At 37.4% G+C, this 20,586-nt stretch overlaps 1 protein-coding gene and 1 long non-coding RNA gene across 2 annotated transcripts in view; both read right to left on the reverse strand.

Annotated features, from left to right (window-relative positions):
* Positions 1–292: 292 nt before the first annotated feature.
* On the reverse strand, positions 293–3,863 carry LOC117293973. Its single transcript, XR_004519495.1, has 2 exons — positions 1,688–3,863; positions 293–1,200 (listed from the first exon to the last, which is right to left on the reverse strand). It is a non-coding gene; the product is annotated as an uncharacterized LOC117293973 (long non-coding RNA).
* A 38-nt stretch (positions 3,864–3,901) lies between these two features.
* LOC117293974 (transmembrane protein 131-like) overlaps positions 3,902–20,586 on the reverse strand; it is a 65,078-nt gene continuing 48,393 nt past the window's right edge. The window contains exons 21-36 of the mRNA XM_033776486.1: positions 19,031–19,140; positions 18,242–18,308; positions 17,572–17,747; positions 16,866–17,005; positions 15,835–16,030; positions 14,843–15,226; positions 13,956–14,607; positions 13,316–13,494; positions 12,538–12,686; positions 11,732–12,136; positions 10,908–11,034; positions 9,869–9,972; positions 8,126–8,248; positions 6,870–7,006; positions 5,998–6,183; positions 3,902–5,068 (exon numbers count right to left, since the gene is read on the reverse strand). Coding sequence (XP_033632377.1) covers positions 4,964–5,068; positions 5,998–6,183; positions 6,870–7,006; positions 8,126–8,248; positions 9,869–9,972; positions 10,908–11,034; positions 11,732–12,136; positions 12,538–12,686; positions 13,316–13,494; positions 13,956–14,607; positions 14,843–15,226; positions 15,835–16,030; positions 16,866–17,005; positions 17,572–17,747; positions 18,242–18,308; positions 19,031–19,140 — 3,240 coding nt within the window. The 3' untranslated portion in view covers positions 3,902–4,963. The remainder of the gene's footprint in view (positions 5,069–5,997; positions 6,184–6,869; positions 7,007–8,125; positions 8,249–9,868; positions 9,973–10,907; positions 11,035–11,731; positions 12,137–12,537; positions 12,687–13,315; positions 13,495–13,955; positions 14,608–14,842; positions 15,227–15,834; positions 16,031–16,865; positions 17,006–17,571; positions 17,748–18,241; positions 18,309–19,030; positions 19,141–20,586) is intronic.

Raw genomic sequence — 20,586 nt, forward strand, 5'->3', positions numbered from 1 at the left:
TTTGATCAAGCAGCTCTATGAAATTGGGCCCTGTTCAAAGCAGGGGGGTTCACATCTCCATCCCCTCCTAAAGAACCAGTAGTTCCAGCAGTTTGATCATTTCATAACAATACGTGCTACTAATTAGCTCTAAACAAGCTCAGAATGCTTCCCAGTCACCAGAGCTTTTTTTTCTATTAAAAAGTGAAACACACTTTTGTTTGTAATAAAAATCAATAAAACAGCAAGCGTAATTTTTTCAAAAGCAGGTCCAACACCCTGCATTATATAATACCACTTTTTTCCATCACTCTGTTTCTTCTGCTTCAGTAAGTAGAATCCGTTACGCCTCTTTACAGAGGACACTTTTTCCATGTGTTGTAATACGAGAACTAAGTTGGCAAGAAATAATGCTTCAAACACTTTATCAGCATTTTTTAAATACACTTGTTAAAAAGCAGATCAATGAACCAATACTCAATCCGACAACTACAGCAAGTCTACTGCTTTGTGAGAAATACTTTTTTTGTAGATGTTCTCCTTGTAGAGTTACTAAATCACAGTTATGTGAAGTATGCATACAAGGCTGTGAAGTCACCAGATACAATTGGAAATGGTTTATCACACTGGAATGGAATTCATGATCATGCTTTTAAATCAGTGAAGTCAATATAAGGTATAGACCTGTTGCACAACATCACCCATGGCTACTCTGCCATGTACGCCATTTTGGGAGTCAAATTACACGTACAAGTTATAGTAACTAGTAAAAGCCCTGTCGCCTAAAATGTGCACTTTGTTTTTACAATGCACAGGGACACCGACTCCAAAAATGGCGCAACCAAGATTATTGTGATAGATGATGGCAAGTGAACTGGATCAATAGAAAGAGGTCATTTGATGGTATACATACTGTACCTAGATACTGGAAACCTTCAGAGAAAGTTGATTGTATTTCCATACGGTGTTGACTTAGTCTCAAATTACACAAAGTCAACATTCAGTCTGTGCCTAGCATATCCTCAAAGGGATCCGCAGACAGTACAGTCGTGATCCCTTCCTTTGTTATGAATCAGGGAATTTGGGGGCTATGTCCATGAATGGCGTCCATGGCTAGGGCATCAGCTGCAATGGCAACATTAATGCATGAGCATGAGCATCCAGCCATAGCCAGACACAGCCTCTGTCACAATCGGTAGTTTTGTCAAAATAAGTTTACACCTACAAATTACACGTACAAGTTATAGTAACTAGTAAAAGCCCTGTCGCCTAAAATGTGCACTTTGTTTTTACAATGCACAGGGACACCGACTCCAAAAATGGCGCAACCAAGATTATTGTGATAGATGATGGCAAGTGAACTGGATCAATAGAAAGAGGTCATTTGATGGTATACATACTGTACCTAGATACTGGAAACCTTCAGAGAAAGTTGATTGTATTTCCATACGGTGTTGACTTAGTCTCAAATTACACAAAGTCAACATTCAGTCTGTGCCTAGCATATCCTCAAAGGGATCCGCAGACAGTACAGTCGTGATCCCTTCCTTTCTTATGAATCTGGGAATTTGGGGGCTATGTCCATGAATGGCGTCCATGGCTAGGGCATCAGCTGCAATGGCAACATTAATGCATGAGCATGAGCATCCAGCCATAGCCAGACACAGCCTCTGTCACAATCGGTAGTTTTGTCAAAATAAGTTTACACCAAGCCAAACCAAGAAGTGTGTTTAGATAAGATAACTAGAGGTGTGGAGCAATTTGGTCGAATGATATATTCTTCGTCCTCATACATTTCACACACCTGCAGTTTTTTCCTGGTACAAACACGCCAGGGACACTCATCTCCTGGTATCTAATCAGATTCCTGTTTGATGAAGTGGTTTTCTGAAAATCCTGTTCTTGATTTGGCATTCTTGGTACACTATTACTCTCGTTAGATAGGGCAAATGACTGTTGTTTCTGAACAATAAAAGCCTCATCCTCACAAATCACCACAAATATCCTGTTGACAGCTTTCAGTGATACCACTGAACTCTACAAACAAAATCAAGGACCTGTTTAAATGAAAACAGCAACCCTCAGAAACAGACAATCATTTGCTTTTAATCGCCAATCGGCTTAAAACCTACACTGTATTTCCATATTTAATACAGTAAATCATAATAGTAGTAGTACACTTTTGTAGCATGAATGCAAATTGAGTGTTGGTATATTTAGTAGGAGTGACTTAAAAAAACTCCCAAAATAGTTTCAGAAATGATACTTTTGTGTACACAATCCTTGAGTAAAAAGAATCAAAACAATATCAGCTTACCTGTGTTTCACTTTCTCTTTGTGTCTCCGCAATTTAAACAAGTTTCTGTTTTTGTTTTCTTTGTACTTCCTCCGACTATTTGAATGAAACTTATCCTTCAAAAATTGTTTGGGGGTCTTTGCTCTGTTCGATCCAATCCAAACTTTACCCAAGCCATCCTTAAATGAAAACAAACTACTACGAATATGATTCACAGTACCACATTCTATAAGCCATCACCTAGACTCTACATACACTAAAACCCATCAACCAACAAAAATCTGATCAACAAAAAAATCAACCAATAATCAAAAAGTAATCAACAAAAAAGGTGCATTCCTCTGTAAAAATCTATATCATTAAAAACATCAGAACAAAATAGAATTAGCTGTTGCAAACTGCTTATCAACCAAAATGACCTATGTTCAATGCCAAAAAAAATAGTAAATGGACTGATGTTTCGACCCTCGCAGTCTTTCTCGAAGGCTAACAAATCATTAAAAACATGGAGATAGGTACACTGATTTGAACAAATCTGAAATTAATTGCTAAATATTGTTTGTCATTCATAAAAATCAGTATGTCTTTTTAAATCCCCCCACCCCCGATTTGGAAAAGTTGAAAAAGTACAATGGAAATTGATTTGTTAACATTTTAAAAACTGATATTAAAATACCTCTTTCAGAGATTAAAATCTTCAACAAATCTTTCAAACTTGCAGAAATTTTGTTGAATCATTATCAAGAAAAACAATAGAGCTTAATGCAATCTATGTCTAGTGTCCCTGGAAAACAGATAGCATACACCGTTTTATTGATTGGTATCTAGAGATTTGTTGATCAGGTAGTGTTTTTTTCCTGGTTCAGGTGCAGGTTGAAAAAAAAACAGGAAGTGTTGCCGATAGCGTGACAAACTGTGAACTACTTATGCCATTGCAGTACCAAACAAAACAACTGGTCTAAATTAAGCCTAAAATTACTATCAAATAACTAACTTATATTTCAAAAGTTCTGAAATTAACAGAATTTGCACTTACAGATAACGAGAGATTAATGTCTAACTAGGTTGTTACGTTTAGTTTGTGTATCAGCTAACTATCAGAAACAATTACAATAGATTTTGTGTGTATGTTAGATCAGAAATAAATATAGTAAGTCTAATAAAATTAAGGTAACAACACTGCAATTATTGCAAACAAAATCGGTTAAACACACAAAAACATTATAAATGTAATTTTCATATTCATCAAAAGTAAGAAAAGGTACAAAAATATAACTTATTTGACAATATAAATTAAAACTATTCTATATTTTGAGTAAGCTGATACACATGTACAATAATCAACTTTGTTGCTGAATTTCTAGACCTCTTCTTGAATAAAATAATTATATCAATTTTCTTCAAGACCTACTCTCTGTGAGTGAAAATTTTCTCAAAGTTTAACATGAAGTTAACATAATTTTGAAAATGAAAAAAAGTGTTTGAATGGAGTGAAACAACTTTTTTTTCTTTTTCGCTGGACATCTCAAATCAATTGGTTTGATTGACATAACCTACATTGTTTTGAAAGTTACATTGCAAAGAAATCCTCCCCCGACCCCCTCCCTCCCCCCCCCCCCCAAAAAAAAAATATGCAGAACAGGGATAGTATTTTTTGGTATGTAGGTTATCGCTCCCTTTGGAAAAAATATCCTATCATCTGGTTTCATGAATACAGGAAAAAATGTACACCCCGGCTTGATACTTCAAATTCATATCTTTCTAGTCCACCTTTGATGGCAGCTGAAAACAATGCTACCAAATCCTTTGGGTTCAACCAATCACAGATGTTTATGTCAACAAACTGGACTGATACAACAAGGTAAATCATATTTAAAAAATAAATAACTATTTTATTCAGAAATTATCTGACAGATTTATGTGAAGTTGGTATTGTGGAAAGTCTTCCAGAAAAAAAAGTATTAAAAATTGTTTTAAAAAAACAATCAAAAATAGTTCCCAAAGGAGTTCAGCTGGAATCAGGTTCCTGTTACTTTTGATTGACATGATGGCGAACTTTTAAGTGTATGTGGCAGTGTGTGTTTTTCCATCCCAAGACAATGCTATTGAATTTGTTTGATACTTGTTTTAAATGCCGAAATAGCAAAATTGTACAATTTTACAGCCAATAACTCATTGTTTGAAAATGGTAGTATTTCTTGTGGATGACCTTAAGAAGGTTGTACATCATGTTTTCTATAACAGCCCCCCCCCCCCTCCCAAAAAAAACCAGAAATAAATAAAAATAAACAAATAAAACATTTATCATCAAGAATTTACACACTTTCACAACTTTATTTACAGTGTACGTTTGCCTACACTTGTTTATCACGCTATGGCATTCTGTTTTCCCTGTCAACAAACATTTGCTTTTCCTGTTCATAGCCCTACCTGCCAATAACAGGAACACAATAAAACAAAGAAAGGAACGCAATTTCATGCCGCAAAATTACCTGTTCAGAAAAGGTAAGATTACATAAATTGTTTGGTAAATAGTACATTCCCAACAAAAGGCTTTTGGATGGAACCATTTGGTTGGTATATTTTTTCAAAAACCATTACCCTTGAGCTTATGTTTGGTTGACAGTGACAACCTGAATAGTCTAGTTCTTACATAGTACATTTTCTATGGTGATGGCTAACAGAAGTCTAATGTTTTGGATCATTGTTACCTGAACTCCATGACGACCCAGCATTACCGAGCCCCGAGAAAGTATTGCTCCACAGGCTTCGGAAGCTGTTGAACGGCGAATACTGCCAGACAATCAAAACAACAAATGTTTAACTCTCCTTGTTTCCCCATTTAAAAGGTTGTATTAGTTACTTGGGTGGGATCGCTAGCTTTACAAGTTAAATGGCTTCTGTTGCATGCAAAAAAGGAGTCCAACCTGGGCCACTCTGCACCATGTGGCTAAGTGCATTTTGTTTTTAATGATTGTATCCGTATTCCAAAATAAACGATAGCAATTCCGATAGCGCTCGCGGACAAATTAGTAACATCTAGCAAATATCCAGCCTTGTCACAGTTACTATTCTAAAAGCTGTAAAAGCTTTCTTTGGGATTTTGCCACGGTACCCTTATTTATGTGAAAAGCAACAATTATTGGACGTGCCTGGCAGACAAGTGAAGGAAGATTTTTGACTCACTCGTTGCTATTTTCACTCGCATTTGGCGACCGCTTATTTCAAACCCTGCCAAGCCAGTGCTAAGTTGCAAGTGTTCTATTTTCAGTCAACTTTTTTGTGTGAAAAATAAAACCCGGTTTATTCTAAGTAACATAGGTTTCAAACACTCAGAACCCTTGCCTACGCCCCCCCCCCACCCCACACCAAATGAGACAGAAAAAATGCACAAATTAATGGTTTACAGCATCCTAAATTATGCCTTTTTTTATTTCAAACCCTGCCTAGCCAATGCTAAGTTGCAAGTGTTCTATTTTCAGTCAACTTTTTTGTGTGAAAAAAAATCCCCAGATTTATTCTAAGTAACATAGGTTTCAAACACTCAGACCCTTGCCTACCCCCCTTCCCACCCCACACCAAATGAGACAGAAAAAATGCACAAATAAATGGTTTACAGCATCCTAAATTATGCCTTTCTAAAAACTAAAGTAATCAAAGAACCAGGTTGGTCCTGGTTGAAGTTAGAATACTCACAAAACTTGCAGTCTCTATTGACTTACCTGTGACTCCTGTGTGCTTATGTTGGGTGTTCCATCCAGCAGGGAGCTGTTGTTAGAGCTACTTGGATTGCTCCAGATCGATGATGGAAACAGCTCACTGCTGCTGTTCCAGCTGGTGTTGCTTGGTGGTGTAGTCGGCACATCATCAAAGCTCCATGGATTGCTGCTTGCTGAATAGAAGTTGGTCTGTATGTACAAATGTCAAAAGATATGCATCTTCTTTCAAATAGTGTTCTCTTGAGAATGCCTAGCTTAAGTTTTCATAAATTGCTTCAAAATTCTTTGCTGTTCTTACGCAAAATATTGTACAATTAGATGCCAGGTCTGATTTAGGGCTGATTTTGATTTAAATTCTAAATAGATATTTTTTATAGATTTAAGAAAGTTATCAGCTTTCATTCATGGTGCATGTAAGGTAATGCACATTGCATGAAAGGAATCTGCCAAAAGTGGAAGTGAATGAAACACTGGCTAAGAAGCAAAACCAACCCCAACAGAAATTTCTATGATGTCACAACAAAACTCCAATGCAAAGTTTCATATCACTACCATGAGCCAATAACTAACTTTCTGCAGATATTAGAGATACATTGAGCTTGTCCTGTCATAAGTTGTATAGACCTTATGCATTGACGTCATCCAGCCGCCATCTTAAAGGTAAAACAGTGACAAAACAATCCAATTGCACAAATTTGTACGCACAACGCACAGGATCAGCTAATGAACAACCTTTGTTTGACCTCTAGGTGAGGGCGCCCTACTGAAATGACATCATGTGCAGAAGGTCTATATTTTCTCTCAGTTCCCACAATTTATTCCTAAGTGATTATAAGGAACGAAGGGAGGAGGAAGGGGAGGGGGGTCTTGCTTACCGCTTGAGAGGGTGCTCGTGGAGACCCAGTCTCAGTTGACCAGCTAGCATCAGTGTAGCTAGGTCCTGGTTGCCACAGACTATTGGTTGAACTGCTAGGCATGCTAACCCCTAGACCATGCCAGTCACCAATCGTACCTGGTAGTTCAGACACAAAATAATTACTTGGACGTCAAACAAGGACTAAATGAACTCTTATTGCTACTCCATCGACCCAAGTGGATACTGGAGATGAGCGCAAAATCAAACAAGCAAAAAGATACATTTAAAATGCATACTGAAATACTAATTATACTAAAAGCCAAATTTAATAACAGTATTAATATTACCATTCTGGTTTATATAACACGAGTGAGGAAGCTACAAAAGAGTAGCTGGTATAACCGCGTATACACTAAATAGAAATAAACACTTACATACCAGTTAAAAAGAGAAGAAGAATAAAATCACGACAAGTTTTTGTTTTGTTTTTTGTAAACTAACCTTTGCACCAAACGGTTAAAGGTTAAACACGCAATTGGTACTAAGCAAGAATTATCAACCAATACGATACCATTAAGAATGTGAAATAAAAACAATTTACACAATCAAAGGTACACATTGTTGATGGAAACACCATCATTAAAGGCAGTGGACACTATTGGTAATTACTCAAAATAATAATTAGCATAAAACCTTTCTTGGCAACGAGTAATGGGGAGAGGTTGATCGTATAAAACATTGTAAGAATGTAAGAAACGACACCCTCTGAAGTAGCGTAGTTTTCGAGAAAGAAGTAATTTTCCACGAATTTGATTTCGAGACCTCAGATTTAGAATTTTGAGGTCTCGAAATCAAGCATCTGAAAGCACACAACTTCGTGTGACAAGGGTGTTTTTTCTTCCATTAATATCTCGCAACTTCGACGACCGATTGATTTCGAGACCTCAGATTTAGAATTTGAGGTCTCGAAATCAAGCATCTGAAAGCACACAACTTCGTGTGACAAGGGTGTTTTTTCTTCCATTAATATCTCGCAACTTCGACGACCGATTGAGCTCACAAATTTTCACAGGTTTGTTATTTTATACATAAGTGAGAAGACTAGTCTTTTACAATTACCAATAGTATCCATACAGAGCACAGAACAAATTTTGAGAAGTACTGGGTAGATAAAAAACGAACACAAATAGCTTGAGGCCTCGGGATGCAAGGGATGAAAGTAAGAAGGAGAAGAGATCAAAGAATGGGAGTGGACGAGTATTTAGGCATATATACCTTTGAGCGGCTGGGTCCTAGGTGGTTGCACCTCCCTAGGGGTAAATCCTGTCATTGGAGTAGGTGGTATGTCATAACGTTGCTCCCTGGTGTTCTCCCACATGTTGGGAGGATAAGTATTCCCTAAAATACAAGAGATATGAAGTAATCATTAAAGACAAGTCGCAACAGATACCTAGGAAAGATGCTTCAATTTCTTTTTCATTTCATTTGAGTCACGAGCCAACAGATTGCACAATGATGCCAAAATAATGGCAATAAAATGTCCTTGGTTAGAAAGAACAGCAGCTTTAATTAGTATAAAGCATTTTGAGAATCATTTAATGTTGAAATAATGTGGTTAAGGACAATTATTTCAGTTTTTATACCCCAAAAATTTGAATCTGAGAAACGTTTCTGTCAGATATGTTGCTCAGATTGTGTATTCCAGTTTCTGTTTATTCTTCCTGCATGAACATATATCCTGGTGTCATGTGTTTTCAGTAGGATAACAGGAAAATGGTTCACAATCAAAAACTAACAAAAAAACAATTCAAATCATCTATCCAATTTTTTAACAATAACCATTTCACTTCATGGTGTGTTGAAATTTGTAAAGTTTTGGTTTTACGTTGCGAGAGGCAGTCCGCCATTAACAGTGCTTATGCATGCACGACATTGGAGCATTGTCATATGTACCTTTCATTGGTTGGTATTTTATTGAATATTCAGAAGCTAGTATGGCGTGCAAAATAAATCAAAAAAATTATTCAATTACTACTTAACAAATTTAATTACATTTTTGTCCTAAGGCATTATGGCTACTATATTAGAATCCAGAGATAGCATAAGGCATGAAAGTAAAACACCCAACCCCTTAATGCACTCGCACTTCATAACAATCCGTTTTCCCCTATTTCAGACCAGTAATGTTTGGTTTCAGGAGATAAGAAACCAATCTATGATATTTTCTCTTTAATGTAGACTTAATATTTATTACGCTTATCAGAATTTATTACAGCATGCAGTAAATCAAAAAAAAAATTGTTGTCATTTTCACTTAAAATATTTTAATATTTTCCCCACATTTGCACACCATAGAATCCCAAATAGTAACCACCTCACGTGATCCATCTAGTGACTAAAGCAGAATGAAACTCAATCTAGCAGATAGTAATTTTGTTTTGAACTTTCGAGGTTGGATGATGTTTCTTTGACTCATTTGAATGTTGGCATAATAATGCACTAGTGATTAGTACCAAAAATCAATCATTTTATAAATGTTTGAGCATAACCAACGACAGGAAACTTTATTCTCAGCATGATTTAGCCTGATGAAAATACAGACCGTGAGTAAACTGCATAGCTTCTGTCACCGGTGCAGCTTGCACAATTTCGCGGTAAACGGGAATCATAGTTGGGGACCGAAAACATATGAGGGTCGATAACGTATGACGCTACGATACAACCGCTCTGAAATTTTTGCAATATTAAACAAAAAACGTAACCACCTTTTGAAATGAGATTTTCACATGCTAGTTTTATTGTATATAAATAAACTAAAAACGGGACTAAAATAATCCATAAATGAATTATTAAAACTTAAAAGACATGATCCCTTTCAATTAGATTGTTAAATTTGCACAATCCACATAATCATCTGGTAGCGCCCTCTCTTGACTCAATAAGGCCAGGTCATGATTAGTCACTCCCCTAACTGGATAAACTGTTCCATGTTTTTATGAATGTTTTAATGGGACTTACCTTGATTGGCAAACGGAAACTTAGAAGATCCTCCATTGAAGCCGTCAGCTGACATTGGTTTCCTCATCTTGGGTTGAGATTGTGGCAGGACAAACACACCAGGACTAAAAGAAAAGGAATGGGCGATGGAGAGTGAATGATAGATTCCAGGGTGCTTGGCTTTGCTCAGGGACTGCAGAGCTGCCTAAATTTGCATCTTGCAATCAGTTAGATTTTGTACAACAAACATGGACATATTAAGAATTAAATTTTTATGTATTAGAGACAAAGTTTCAATAATCAGAAAGATTTGTAAACTTTCATCAGGGCATGGACAGATTGATTTATTTTCAGGGAACTTGTTGCAGAATCGGGGAAAGTTGGCAGCTCTGTGGAGGGCAACAGCCTTATGAATAATAGCCTGGTCCCTAGTAGTACACGATTCACGCACGACACTGAACATTCATCACTCTTGTGGATGCACGACACTGAACTTTCATCACAATCTTGTGGATGCACGACACTGAACTTTCATCCCAATATAATCTTCTTGATCCCCCGACACTGAACTTTCATCACAATCTTGTGGATGCACGACACTGAACTTTCATCCCAATATAATCTTCTTGATCCCCCGACACTGAACTTTCATCACAATATATTCTTGTGGATGCACGACACTGAACTTTCATCACAATATATTCTTGTGGATGCACGACACTGAACTTTCATCACAATATAATCTTCTTGATCCCCGACACTGAACTTTCATCACAATATATTCTTGTGGATGCACGACACTGAACTTTCATCACAATATATTCTTGTGGATGCACGACACTGAACTTTCATCACAATATATTCTTGTGGATGCACGACACTGAACTTTCATCACAATATAATCTTCTTGATCCCCCGACACTGAACTTTCATCACAATATATTCTTGTGGATGCACGACACTGAACTTTCATCACAATATAATCTTCTTGATCCCCCGACACTGAACTTTCATCACAATATATTCTTGTGGATGCACGACACTGAACTTTCATACATACCTGCTAGGTCCAGTAGATGTAGTGCTGCTAGTATCAGATGTACTGTCCAGAGTCTCTGGCTGGTTGGTCTGGCCTGGCCAAGGCCAAGTCTTGCTCTTCTGGGACATACCCTTACTGCCGATAGTTCCTGTCATAAGCAAAACAGTAATATGTCAACACGTGCATGAAATCAACCAAAATCAAACCAATTTAAAAAGGTTAATATTGAGAGTCAACTGCTCAACTTTTAATTGACTAACTCATTTGATTGCCATGAGTTCTAAAATGACCCACATTACTTATTTCAGTGATGAGAGTCACTGCTGAGAAAAAATGTCTGAAACTGGTATCCAGATCATAGGAGCTACTGTACATTGAAATGATAGAAATTGCACTTTTTGGTCACCCCTGGAGTTAAAAGATTCAAATGAGCTTTTTGGAATAGTATGCATAGTGCCAGAAAAGTAGATCGAAGAGTATAACTTATTTAATTTTGAGAAAAATACAGCATCTTGATTACCAGGCAGACTTTAAAAGTCTGAATTCAGATAAAAGTCTGAACCATCTTATCCCTGTAAATATCAGGCATGCAACTGTAACGTCAACTAGAAAGAGGAAATTACAGAATCGCAATGGTTTTGTATGTCCAGTATGTTTTTTTTCTCCCTACAAATGAGAATATCAGGGAAAAAAGGAAATTAAAGTTGCTGATGTGAGGTAAAGTTGCATACATGAAATATTAACCAACTCCTCCTAGACATTCTAGTGCATGCAAGAAGCCATTGGTGAACCCTACAAAAATCACACAAGACTTTCTATTATGTTGTGATATCAAATCTAATTACCTGGATGACCAGTGCTATCACCAACAGCGGTAAAAGCAGACGTCTTCTCCGGCATGGACTTAGTCTTGACCAGTTTGGCTTTCTTCTTTCCTTCCTGTGGAGGAGTAACGTCCAAGCTGTTGTTGTTAGCTGCTCCGGCCACAGCCTTGCTGTAGCTGCTTGGCCTGCTGCCAGCACCACCAGCTGCAGCAGACTCTGGGAACTGACTGGACTTGCTGGAGCTCTTAGATCCTCTACGGCTACCTGAAGGTTGGTCTGGGTGTTTGGCCTGTACTGGGAGCTGACGTCCCTGGCTACTGGGCATGGGTTTGGCCTGCTCCCACAGGGGAGGAGGAGAATCCTTGTCGACGTCACTGCTTGGGGTGCTGGCAGTCTCACTTGCACCATCAGTAGGTTTCGTAACAACTAAATAGAAGAAAAGACAAAACGCTCTTATAAAAATTTAAATTATAGCGTGAGACAAGATGACACTAGCTGCATGATACAGACCTTGCTTAGGTTGATATATACAATGTTTAAAGTATGTTTGATAATCACTCTTATATTAATGGCAATACAAATTGTTGGTTAGAAGCCTACAGCAGCTTTCGATATAGAGCATTTTGAGAAACATTTCATATCAAATTTATGTGGTAATGTAAAAAATATCAGTTTTTACCGTCAGTAACGTTTCTCAGATTGTGTGTTCCTATTTTGGATTTTTGATTTTTTGTGGACATTTTCGCTAAGTATTTTCGGTGATATCTCAAAAAACGATCATTTGAAATGTGTGTTTTACTGTATACATCTTTTTTAGCTTGACATACCATGTTCTAGTTTGGCGGTCTTGAGAGCCTTCTTGGTTGCTTTAGCAGCGACCTTAGCCGCGATTGAATGAGGTGAGGTCGGTTCCTTTGAGTTCTGCTTGACACGACGCCCGGCTTCACTGTGGGGCACATATGGCAACTCCAAAGTACTGTGGGCCAAGGAATCAAAGAAAATATGAGCTCTTTAACTTGACAAAGTTTTAGGTTGGTTATATCTGAACACACAATTGTCAAGGAATAAGTTAATATTCATGATGGTTGTCAGTGCTTGGTGACCACTAGAATGCAAACACCTTTTTTTCAATAGTTATGCATTAAAAGAGTTGATACATTTTTATTTATAAAAAGTAGCTATTGGTCTGACATTTTGACAACAGCAATGTATTTCTTGAAGGCTAAAACAAGACAACAACAAACAAGTATACTGGTGTAACAGAAGCAGTGTAGTGAAAAGAATGACAACAGAGTGAGAGGTAGGAAGCACCAAGAAAAAACAAGGGTGGACAATGAAGAAGGAGACATGGGGGTGGGTAGAGGGAAGAGACTGGTTTAACCACAAGAGGTAGAAAACACGAAATCAAAGGTGGGAAGACGGAGACAAAATTATAAATAAGTGAATGAGACAGGCTAAAAAGGAAGATATGTGTGTACAATGGAAAGGCAGAGACAAAAGGTTACTAGTCATTTCCTTCTTGGATGTTCCGGTTGGTAAGCAGTTTGCCACACCTCAATTTTTGTCCACATTTTAAATTGTATTATTCCAGGCGGTTCTTCTTACCTTGGCCTACAGACATCTCCATAGAATGCTGGGTCATCTTTGGTATTTTTGCGTGGCTTGGTACGGCTCTTGACATCTTCAAACTTGAAGTCGTCTAAGCCCATACCTCCCGCTGAGTGTGTCTTGTGTTTCGGTTTTGATGAAGCCCAGGCTGGCTCACCATCAGCTTGGTGGAAATGCTAAGAGATGGAGAAAAATCCATGATTAAGAAAGAGTATTTTGTTTTACTCGTTTATACATCTTTATCATCTCGGGTCAACAATGGTTCCGAAGATGACCTTCATCCAAAATATATGCAAACCTTTTTACTAGTTTCCTCATCTTATAATACTTCTAGGGGTTTAAGTCATTGCTGGGAAAAAAGTTTAGAAACTAGGATCCACATGTTAGGTATGTTGACATTATTGTGTTTCCACCTTTTGGAAACCCTACGATTTAGTTTTCACTGAGTTTTTTTTAACAGTGTCATCAGAACTAGAGACAAAGATCAAAGAGGATTTCTTTATTGCATGAGGGAAAAAACATCTGATTTTCTTTGCCAGGCGGCATAACAAGTCTAAAATCATATAAAAGTTTGAACTTTCTCATCACTGTACTGATTTGGTATTGTCTGTACAATTTCATGAATAGAAAGTCGTACCTGTTTTCCACTTTTGTCAGATGGATCTGATTCCGTGTTGGAGCTCTCAGTGGAGATGGAGGAAGAGTCGTCTCTATCGACACCTTCCCGCATCATCTCCTCTTTACGTTTGCTCCCTGTCATCTTCTTCTCTTGCTCGTCTCTTTTGTTAGTCGTTGGTTTTGATTTACGCTTGCTATTTTTAGCTAATTTGTGCACGCTGGTGTCTAGGTCTAAGTTTTCTGGCTCGTGTCCATGAGGGTCCTCGACGGTTGCCGACGAGAGTTCCTCCACGAAGGTTGAGGAATGGTACTCTGGGTGTCTGTTATTGTTCTCTCGACTATTCGGGTAGTCACTCCAATCTGCTTCCGCAGGTCGGCGACGCGACTTGCTGGACTTGCGGCTTGGAACGTCACTCGGTGATGGCGTAGTGCTGCTGTTTGGTGTGTTAAAACTGTTGCTTTGTTTAGAGGAGTTGTATGCGTTGCCGTTGACCCAACTGTTGACTTTAACGCGGTCCTTGTCAGGGGACAGTCGCCTTTCTGACTGACTTTTGGGTTCAGAGTGGCGTGTGTTGTTTGCAACAGAGCTGGCGTTTGATGATGGGGAGGAGGAGCGTCTTTGCCGGAAGGAGAACTTCTCACCAAGACTTGAAAGTACACCGCCAGATGAACTGCCAACACAAAAACCAAGATGAAAAGATTGTTAGTTGTTATAAATCAAATTGAAAACTAATGGTTTGACTCAAAATTTACTTGTATAACATGTAGCTGTTTGAGGCTGAAACTGACATATGAGTAAATAGAATAAAAAATACCCAACTCCCCTTACCTTAAGAGAAAACAATTAAAAAAGTACAGAGAAAAAAGGAAAAGGAACTTTTAGAAAACAAGAAGTCTAAACCTTACCCTGTCTTTGCCCCTCCTCCCCCACTTGCCCCGCCTCCACCTCCTCCAATCTTAATACCAGATGCAATGTTTCTCAGATCAAACCGTTTCAGCTTGCTGACCTCACCGTTCTCCTCAGCACTGACCCGAACAGCCATGGGTTCAGTGAGCCGTAGTGCCTCTAGGTAAGACGCCGTCAAGATCCCCAGGAAAAGAATCCCCATGAGGATGACGGAGATGATATAGAGGAGGTGTTCCCACTGTGGGCGGGGCAATGCTGAGGAGCAGATGGATAACATGTGCAGAGGCAAAGTAGCGATTAGAGTGTACTCTAGTTCCTCCTGGCTGTAGGTTAACACCTTCAACTGACGAGTAATGCGAGACATGGTGAAGTCCGGAGTAAACCTGAGAAACAAGCGAGATAGAACAATTTAACACCTGTCATTGAGTATAAAGACTTTAATCATCTGCCATCTTTGTTTTATACCCAAATCAATGGCAAGACAATGGCAACATTGCCGGCTTTGGCAGTGGCTATAGTTGGAATGTCCCGTTCTACAACACTACTGTTGCAGCCAATAACCATAGCTGTTGTCAAAGTTGCTCGATTCCAACAGTACTGTTGCGGGAGCCCTTTAAAAATAACCCCAAGTCTGTGACATTCAAGGTTATATATTGCCCAAAATCTGCAGACAATATGTTTACAAAGGAAAAATAATCCCTAAGAGGAACACACGATCTGAGAAACATTACTGAAAGTAACTATCTCAATTTAAAAATTTTGAAGATAAAAAGTGATCTCTTTTTTACATAACTACATTACTTGGAAGTGCTGCTATAGGCTTCTAACCAAAAGTTTTCAACACCAATAATTTTGTGTGATTACCAAACATATACCTTTCCTTTGGACATTTCTGTCTTTGATATCATCATTACAAAAAAGAAAAAAAGAAAAAGGAAACCACAAACTGAATTTGAAGGTATAAAGGTTAGCAAAACTCTGAAATACTCACGCTATATCTAATCTCTTGGTTTCATTTGGCTCCAGCTCCATGGGCCTACATTGCAACACTCTGAACCCGTAGCCATCGCAGTCATACCCGTTGATTTTAAAAGTTTTAATGTGAATAGGCAACTGCCCTGTGTTTTTCAGTGTGAAGGATCGCTTCACCGTAAAGTTTGGGGGAACCCTGGCTTTTGGAGATGATCCTGGATGAAAAAAAAAAACCATTAAAACAATTTAATCTGATGTAAAAAAAATTGTTTAAAAAAACAGGGAAAGTTTATTATTATAATTTGTATTTTTTTGACAATTTAAAATCTGATTATTGCACGCCAGTCTGAATTACAATACAAATTCTAAAACATAAAACATTTCAAACTGCATCACATTTAACAAGATTTCCGAACATAACATGGCATGAGCAAGCTATGGGAATAATTCAGGTCTGTAAGGAAGAATCAGGACTGTTCATATGATAAGATGAAATATGGCTTGTTGACTGCCCAACTTCATAAAGCAAGTATAATGCTTTTAGCAGAAATGGGTTACCAGTCAAAACACTATACAGTTTACATTGCTGCACCTGGTACCGTACCCCACTCAATTCTTGCTTAGCAAAAATATAATTCTGCTTAACAGCTTTATGAAATTGGGCCGATTTCACAAAGCAATATAACTCATTGCAAAACAAATTGTCAGTATTACCACAGTGATTTGTATTGTGACATCACATTTAACTAGGCAACTACGATTGATCTTAACTCTTTGTGAAATTGACCTCTGCTGGTCTAAAGGCCATGCCACACAGAGAATTTTTTAAAGGTAACTTGGAGGAAACCAACTGCACTGCATGCACAACAAACACTTTGCCAGATTAAGAGATGTTCACCTTGCAGCAACTCACTATCCCCAAGAAAATAGGGAGGTGTTTTTTTTTCTTTCTTTGAGAATGCCTGGAACTTGTTGCCTGTAAATTGCCCCATGTGACATGCGCTTTAGATTTACTGCAGCATGAGCGAAATTGGTTGACAAAATACTCACTATCACAGTCTACTAAATGCGTAGGTTTCAACTCAAAGAGTAGATTGCTGCTAGCGCTGGGGATCTTACTGTTAAACCTCAGCTCCCCACGTGCCCCTTGTCCTCTGACCATAAACGCATCCAGAATGGTCAGGTTATTCCTGCAAAAAGAAGTAACCATTACCAAACACACTCATGAGTAAGGAAACAAGACCACTTGTACACTGATCATTGATAATACATTATGTCTTTGTTTGCTTTATCATTAACACAATCTATTTCCTTAACACTTCTATCAATAAACCTGCTAGCAGCCTTGGTGATTCTACGAAAGCTTCATTAACTTTTTATTAGTCAGTTTATAGAATCAGACAATAATTGTCTCTCTGCATAATGTGAGCATACTGTTTATTTGTGCGTTATTGTATGCCTATGTGGATTAATCGTTTTCTGTATTTTTGGGTAATCTTTAAATATTTTTTTACTTGCAAGCCTAAGTAAATTTCACTGGTGTGACAATAAAACAATTGAATTGAATTGAATTGAATTAATTAAATTAATACAAAACTGATTGACGAACACTTTGGTCAAACAAAAATACATTATCACTGTCCAACTTAAAATATCCTTATTTGCATAAAAAATACAGCTGTTGGTTAGTTTTGTTATAGTACTATTGCTGGGTAAAGATGGCTCAATGTATGTTTCTAGCACCTTCCACACTTACCTGATGAGAACTAATGAGATGCGCTCCCGGCCATCGCTGGGTTTAAAGCCAATGGACACTGTAACATTCTGACGTGGTTTGATAGCAAAAGTCAGCGCTGTCCTATTGGGTTTCACACCAAACGTTTCTTCTATCGCACCACATGAAGTATTTTTAAGGCACTTTCCCGGTGAATCCTAAATGATCAACCGAATGAGGAAAGAAACAATCAAAACTATTGTTCAAAATAATATATAAATATTAGATGCATTTATAGCACATTGTCACAGAATATAATCACAAGTTGAAATTTTTCACAATAAACACGAATTAAACACAAGCTCATCCACCCCACACTCTGAAAACTTTGGAACCCTTCTGAATAATGTGGATGGCTCCATGCTGTCCACCATAACACAACCTTGCATTTTTTGGATAAAAGAGCAGGTTTGACCATGAGAATTTATTTAATCATCCTATATCCATTTCCATATAAAACAGTTACGGTAGTGAAATATCGCAGCAATAAATAAATGCCATGGTGGAGGATAACATGTGACCCATGTTCCAACAATCAAATGTCCAGGTTCTTTGTGTGAGTTACATGACAACAAATACATTTTAACAGGCTGTATGTAGCATCAACATTGTCCCATCCGATTCAAGTGTTGGCATTACAATCTTACAGTACCTTGTCTGTTTTGTTAGCCAAGTAGAAAACACCAGGATCATCTGTTTCTATCAACTCAGGATCAAACCTAACCACAAATAAAATTAACAATAAGAGTCGTAGTATAAAAGGATTGCAAAGAGTCAGTGGCAGCCAGAGCAATTAATATATACAAAAAGGAATATCTAATATCACTTTGCACAAAAAATGGAGTCATACAAATGGTGTGGGATCCAAATTTAGTAATTAAATTGGAAATGGTACAACGGAATTAAAGCGTGACAGGCAAGTGCATGCCTCAGACTTTTTCAATAAGGGAAAAGAAAATTAGAGATCACCGCCACCTGATTACCCTTTAGTGACTATTTACTACTGTATAATCATCACAATAAGCTAATAAATGGCTGAAATTGTCCAGTGTTGGACACAATTTTTTCTTGTATAAAGTGTCTAAAAACACAAACGAAACAGAAGCTTTGTCTTTTGTGTTTGAAACACGGATCCTTTGTTAACAAGGGAAACATTAGGAAAATGTTAATTCCAGTAATGACCTTTACTATGACTTTGAATGGAAGTACAAAGGTCAGATCTTGCAGTTGTTTGCAGTTGCAATGGGCATTTGGGTACATGTTTCAGCTGCTATGGTATCTAAAGAGTTAAAATAAATAAGTACTAAGGATTTCAAACAGACAAGAAGGCTAAAGCAATGGGCCTTGGAAGATTATCTCCCATAGGCTCAATGCCTAGCAAGGACAAACTGACATCAGTCAATCAGGAAACATGTATGTAATAAACAAACCACAAACCTACCTGTCTGACAAAAAATCTAGTACTGATGTTGGTTCCTGATATAGTGCTATGGGCAGAAGTTGAACTATAATGAGTGTATCTGATGGGTTTAGAATCTGCACCTCAGATATCTGGGGAATCAAAAACATTCACAAATTTGCTTGAATTAAAAAAAAAGAAAAAAAATAGATAAAACGCAAAAACAAAAAGCATAAACAGTCATATTTCTAAATAAAAAACTAACACATACAATTGTAAAACATTTGTAAAAATAAGTATTACTATTTAAAAAGAGTTTGCCATTTTATATTTTGAAGTTGTACATTTAATAATAATATAACAATATTATACATACATGTTATGGGGGGGTCAATTAAATTAAATTCAATTCAAGAAAAACATATATTTCCATACACTCATAGAAAAGGAAACAATTTAACAGATCAAAAACATAGTCAAATAACCAAAATGAAGACACTGTTAACAGTATAGAAGAAATAGGAGTATGGCTGCTGATTAAGTTTGTCAAAACTTGTAGAAGTATGCCCTAGGCCAAGGCAGACAGCCAAAGAGACAGACATGTTTACTACATCGACATTGTAGGTAGGTTTTCCCCGGGTGTTGTCTATGATCCCTTTTCTTTAATCTTTCCTGTTAAAAACAATGTGGGTGCCAGCTGTGCACCTTACAATGTAAAAACACCCCACAAGTTACAGCCCCTACATGTACCTAAAAAATCACCCCACAATGTCTAAGCACAAAATACTAGACAGACACTGAGACTGGGCAGACAAGGAGGGGGAAGCTAACAACAAGTATTATTTAAAGGCACTTGACACCTTTGACAATATTGTCAAAGACCAGTATTTTCACTTGGTGTATCCCAACATATGCATAAAATAACAAACCTGCGAAAGTTGTACTTAATTGGTCATCAGAGTTGCAAGAGAATAATGAAAGAAAAAACACCCTTGTTTCACAAAAATGTTTGTGCTGTCAGATGCATAATAAAAACCTTCAGGCCTGAAGTCTTTTAAAATTTGAGTGAGACTTTACCTCTTTCACAAAAAATTTGTACTTCAGAGGAAGCTGTTTCTCGTGGCAACAGCTCTCCTTCGCTCTTCACCAAGTAAGTTTGAATGATAACAATTATTTTCAGTAATTACCAATATTGCCCAGTGCCTTTACACAACAATACGAAAGAAATATCTAAACAACTACAAAGTAGACAATGAGAAACAGCTTAAGGAAAGAAAGTGACGTCACGAGAAGGAAATAACTCTTAAAATTAATGCCAATAAAAAAAAAATTTGGTTAGAAGCCTACAGCAACTTTTGATAGTATAAAGCATTTTACTTCAAAGTAATGTGGTTATGTTATATTTGACTTTGAGAGTTGTTACTGTTGTTAATATTTCTCAAATTGTGTATTTGTAGCAGGAATTATTTGCTCCGGTTTTCGGCGATATCTCAAAATGCAAACACCTTTTCAAATGAAAATTTCACGTCACTTTTAATAATGAACATCTACATTTATATAGTATTAAAACGGTCAAACAGTTTTAAAAACCAAAGCCT

This window comes from Asterias rubens, chromosome 8 (assembly GCF_902459465.1).
Source record: "Asterias rubens chromosome 8, eAstRub1.3, whole genome shotgun sequence".
Classification (NCBI taxonomy): Eukaryota; Metazoa; Echinodermata; class Asteroidea; order Forcipulatida; family Asteriidae; genus Asterias; species Asterias rubens.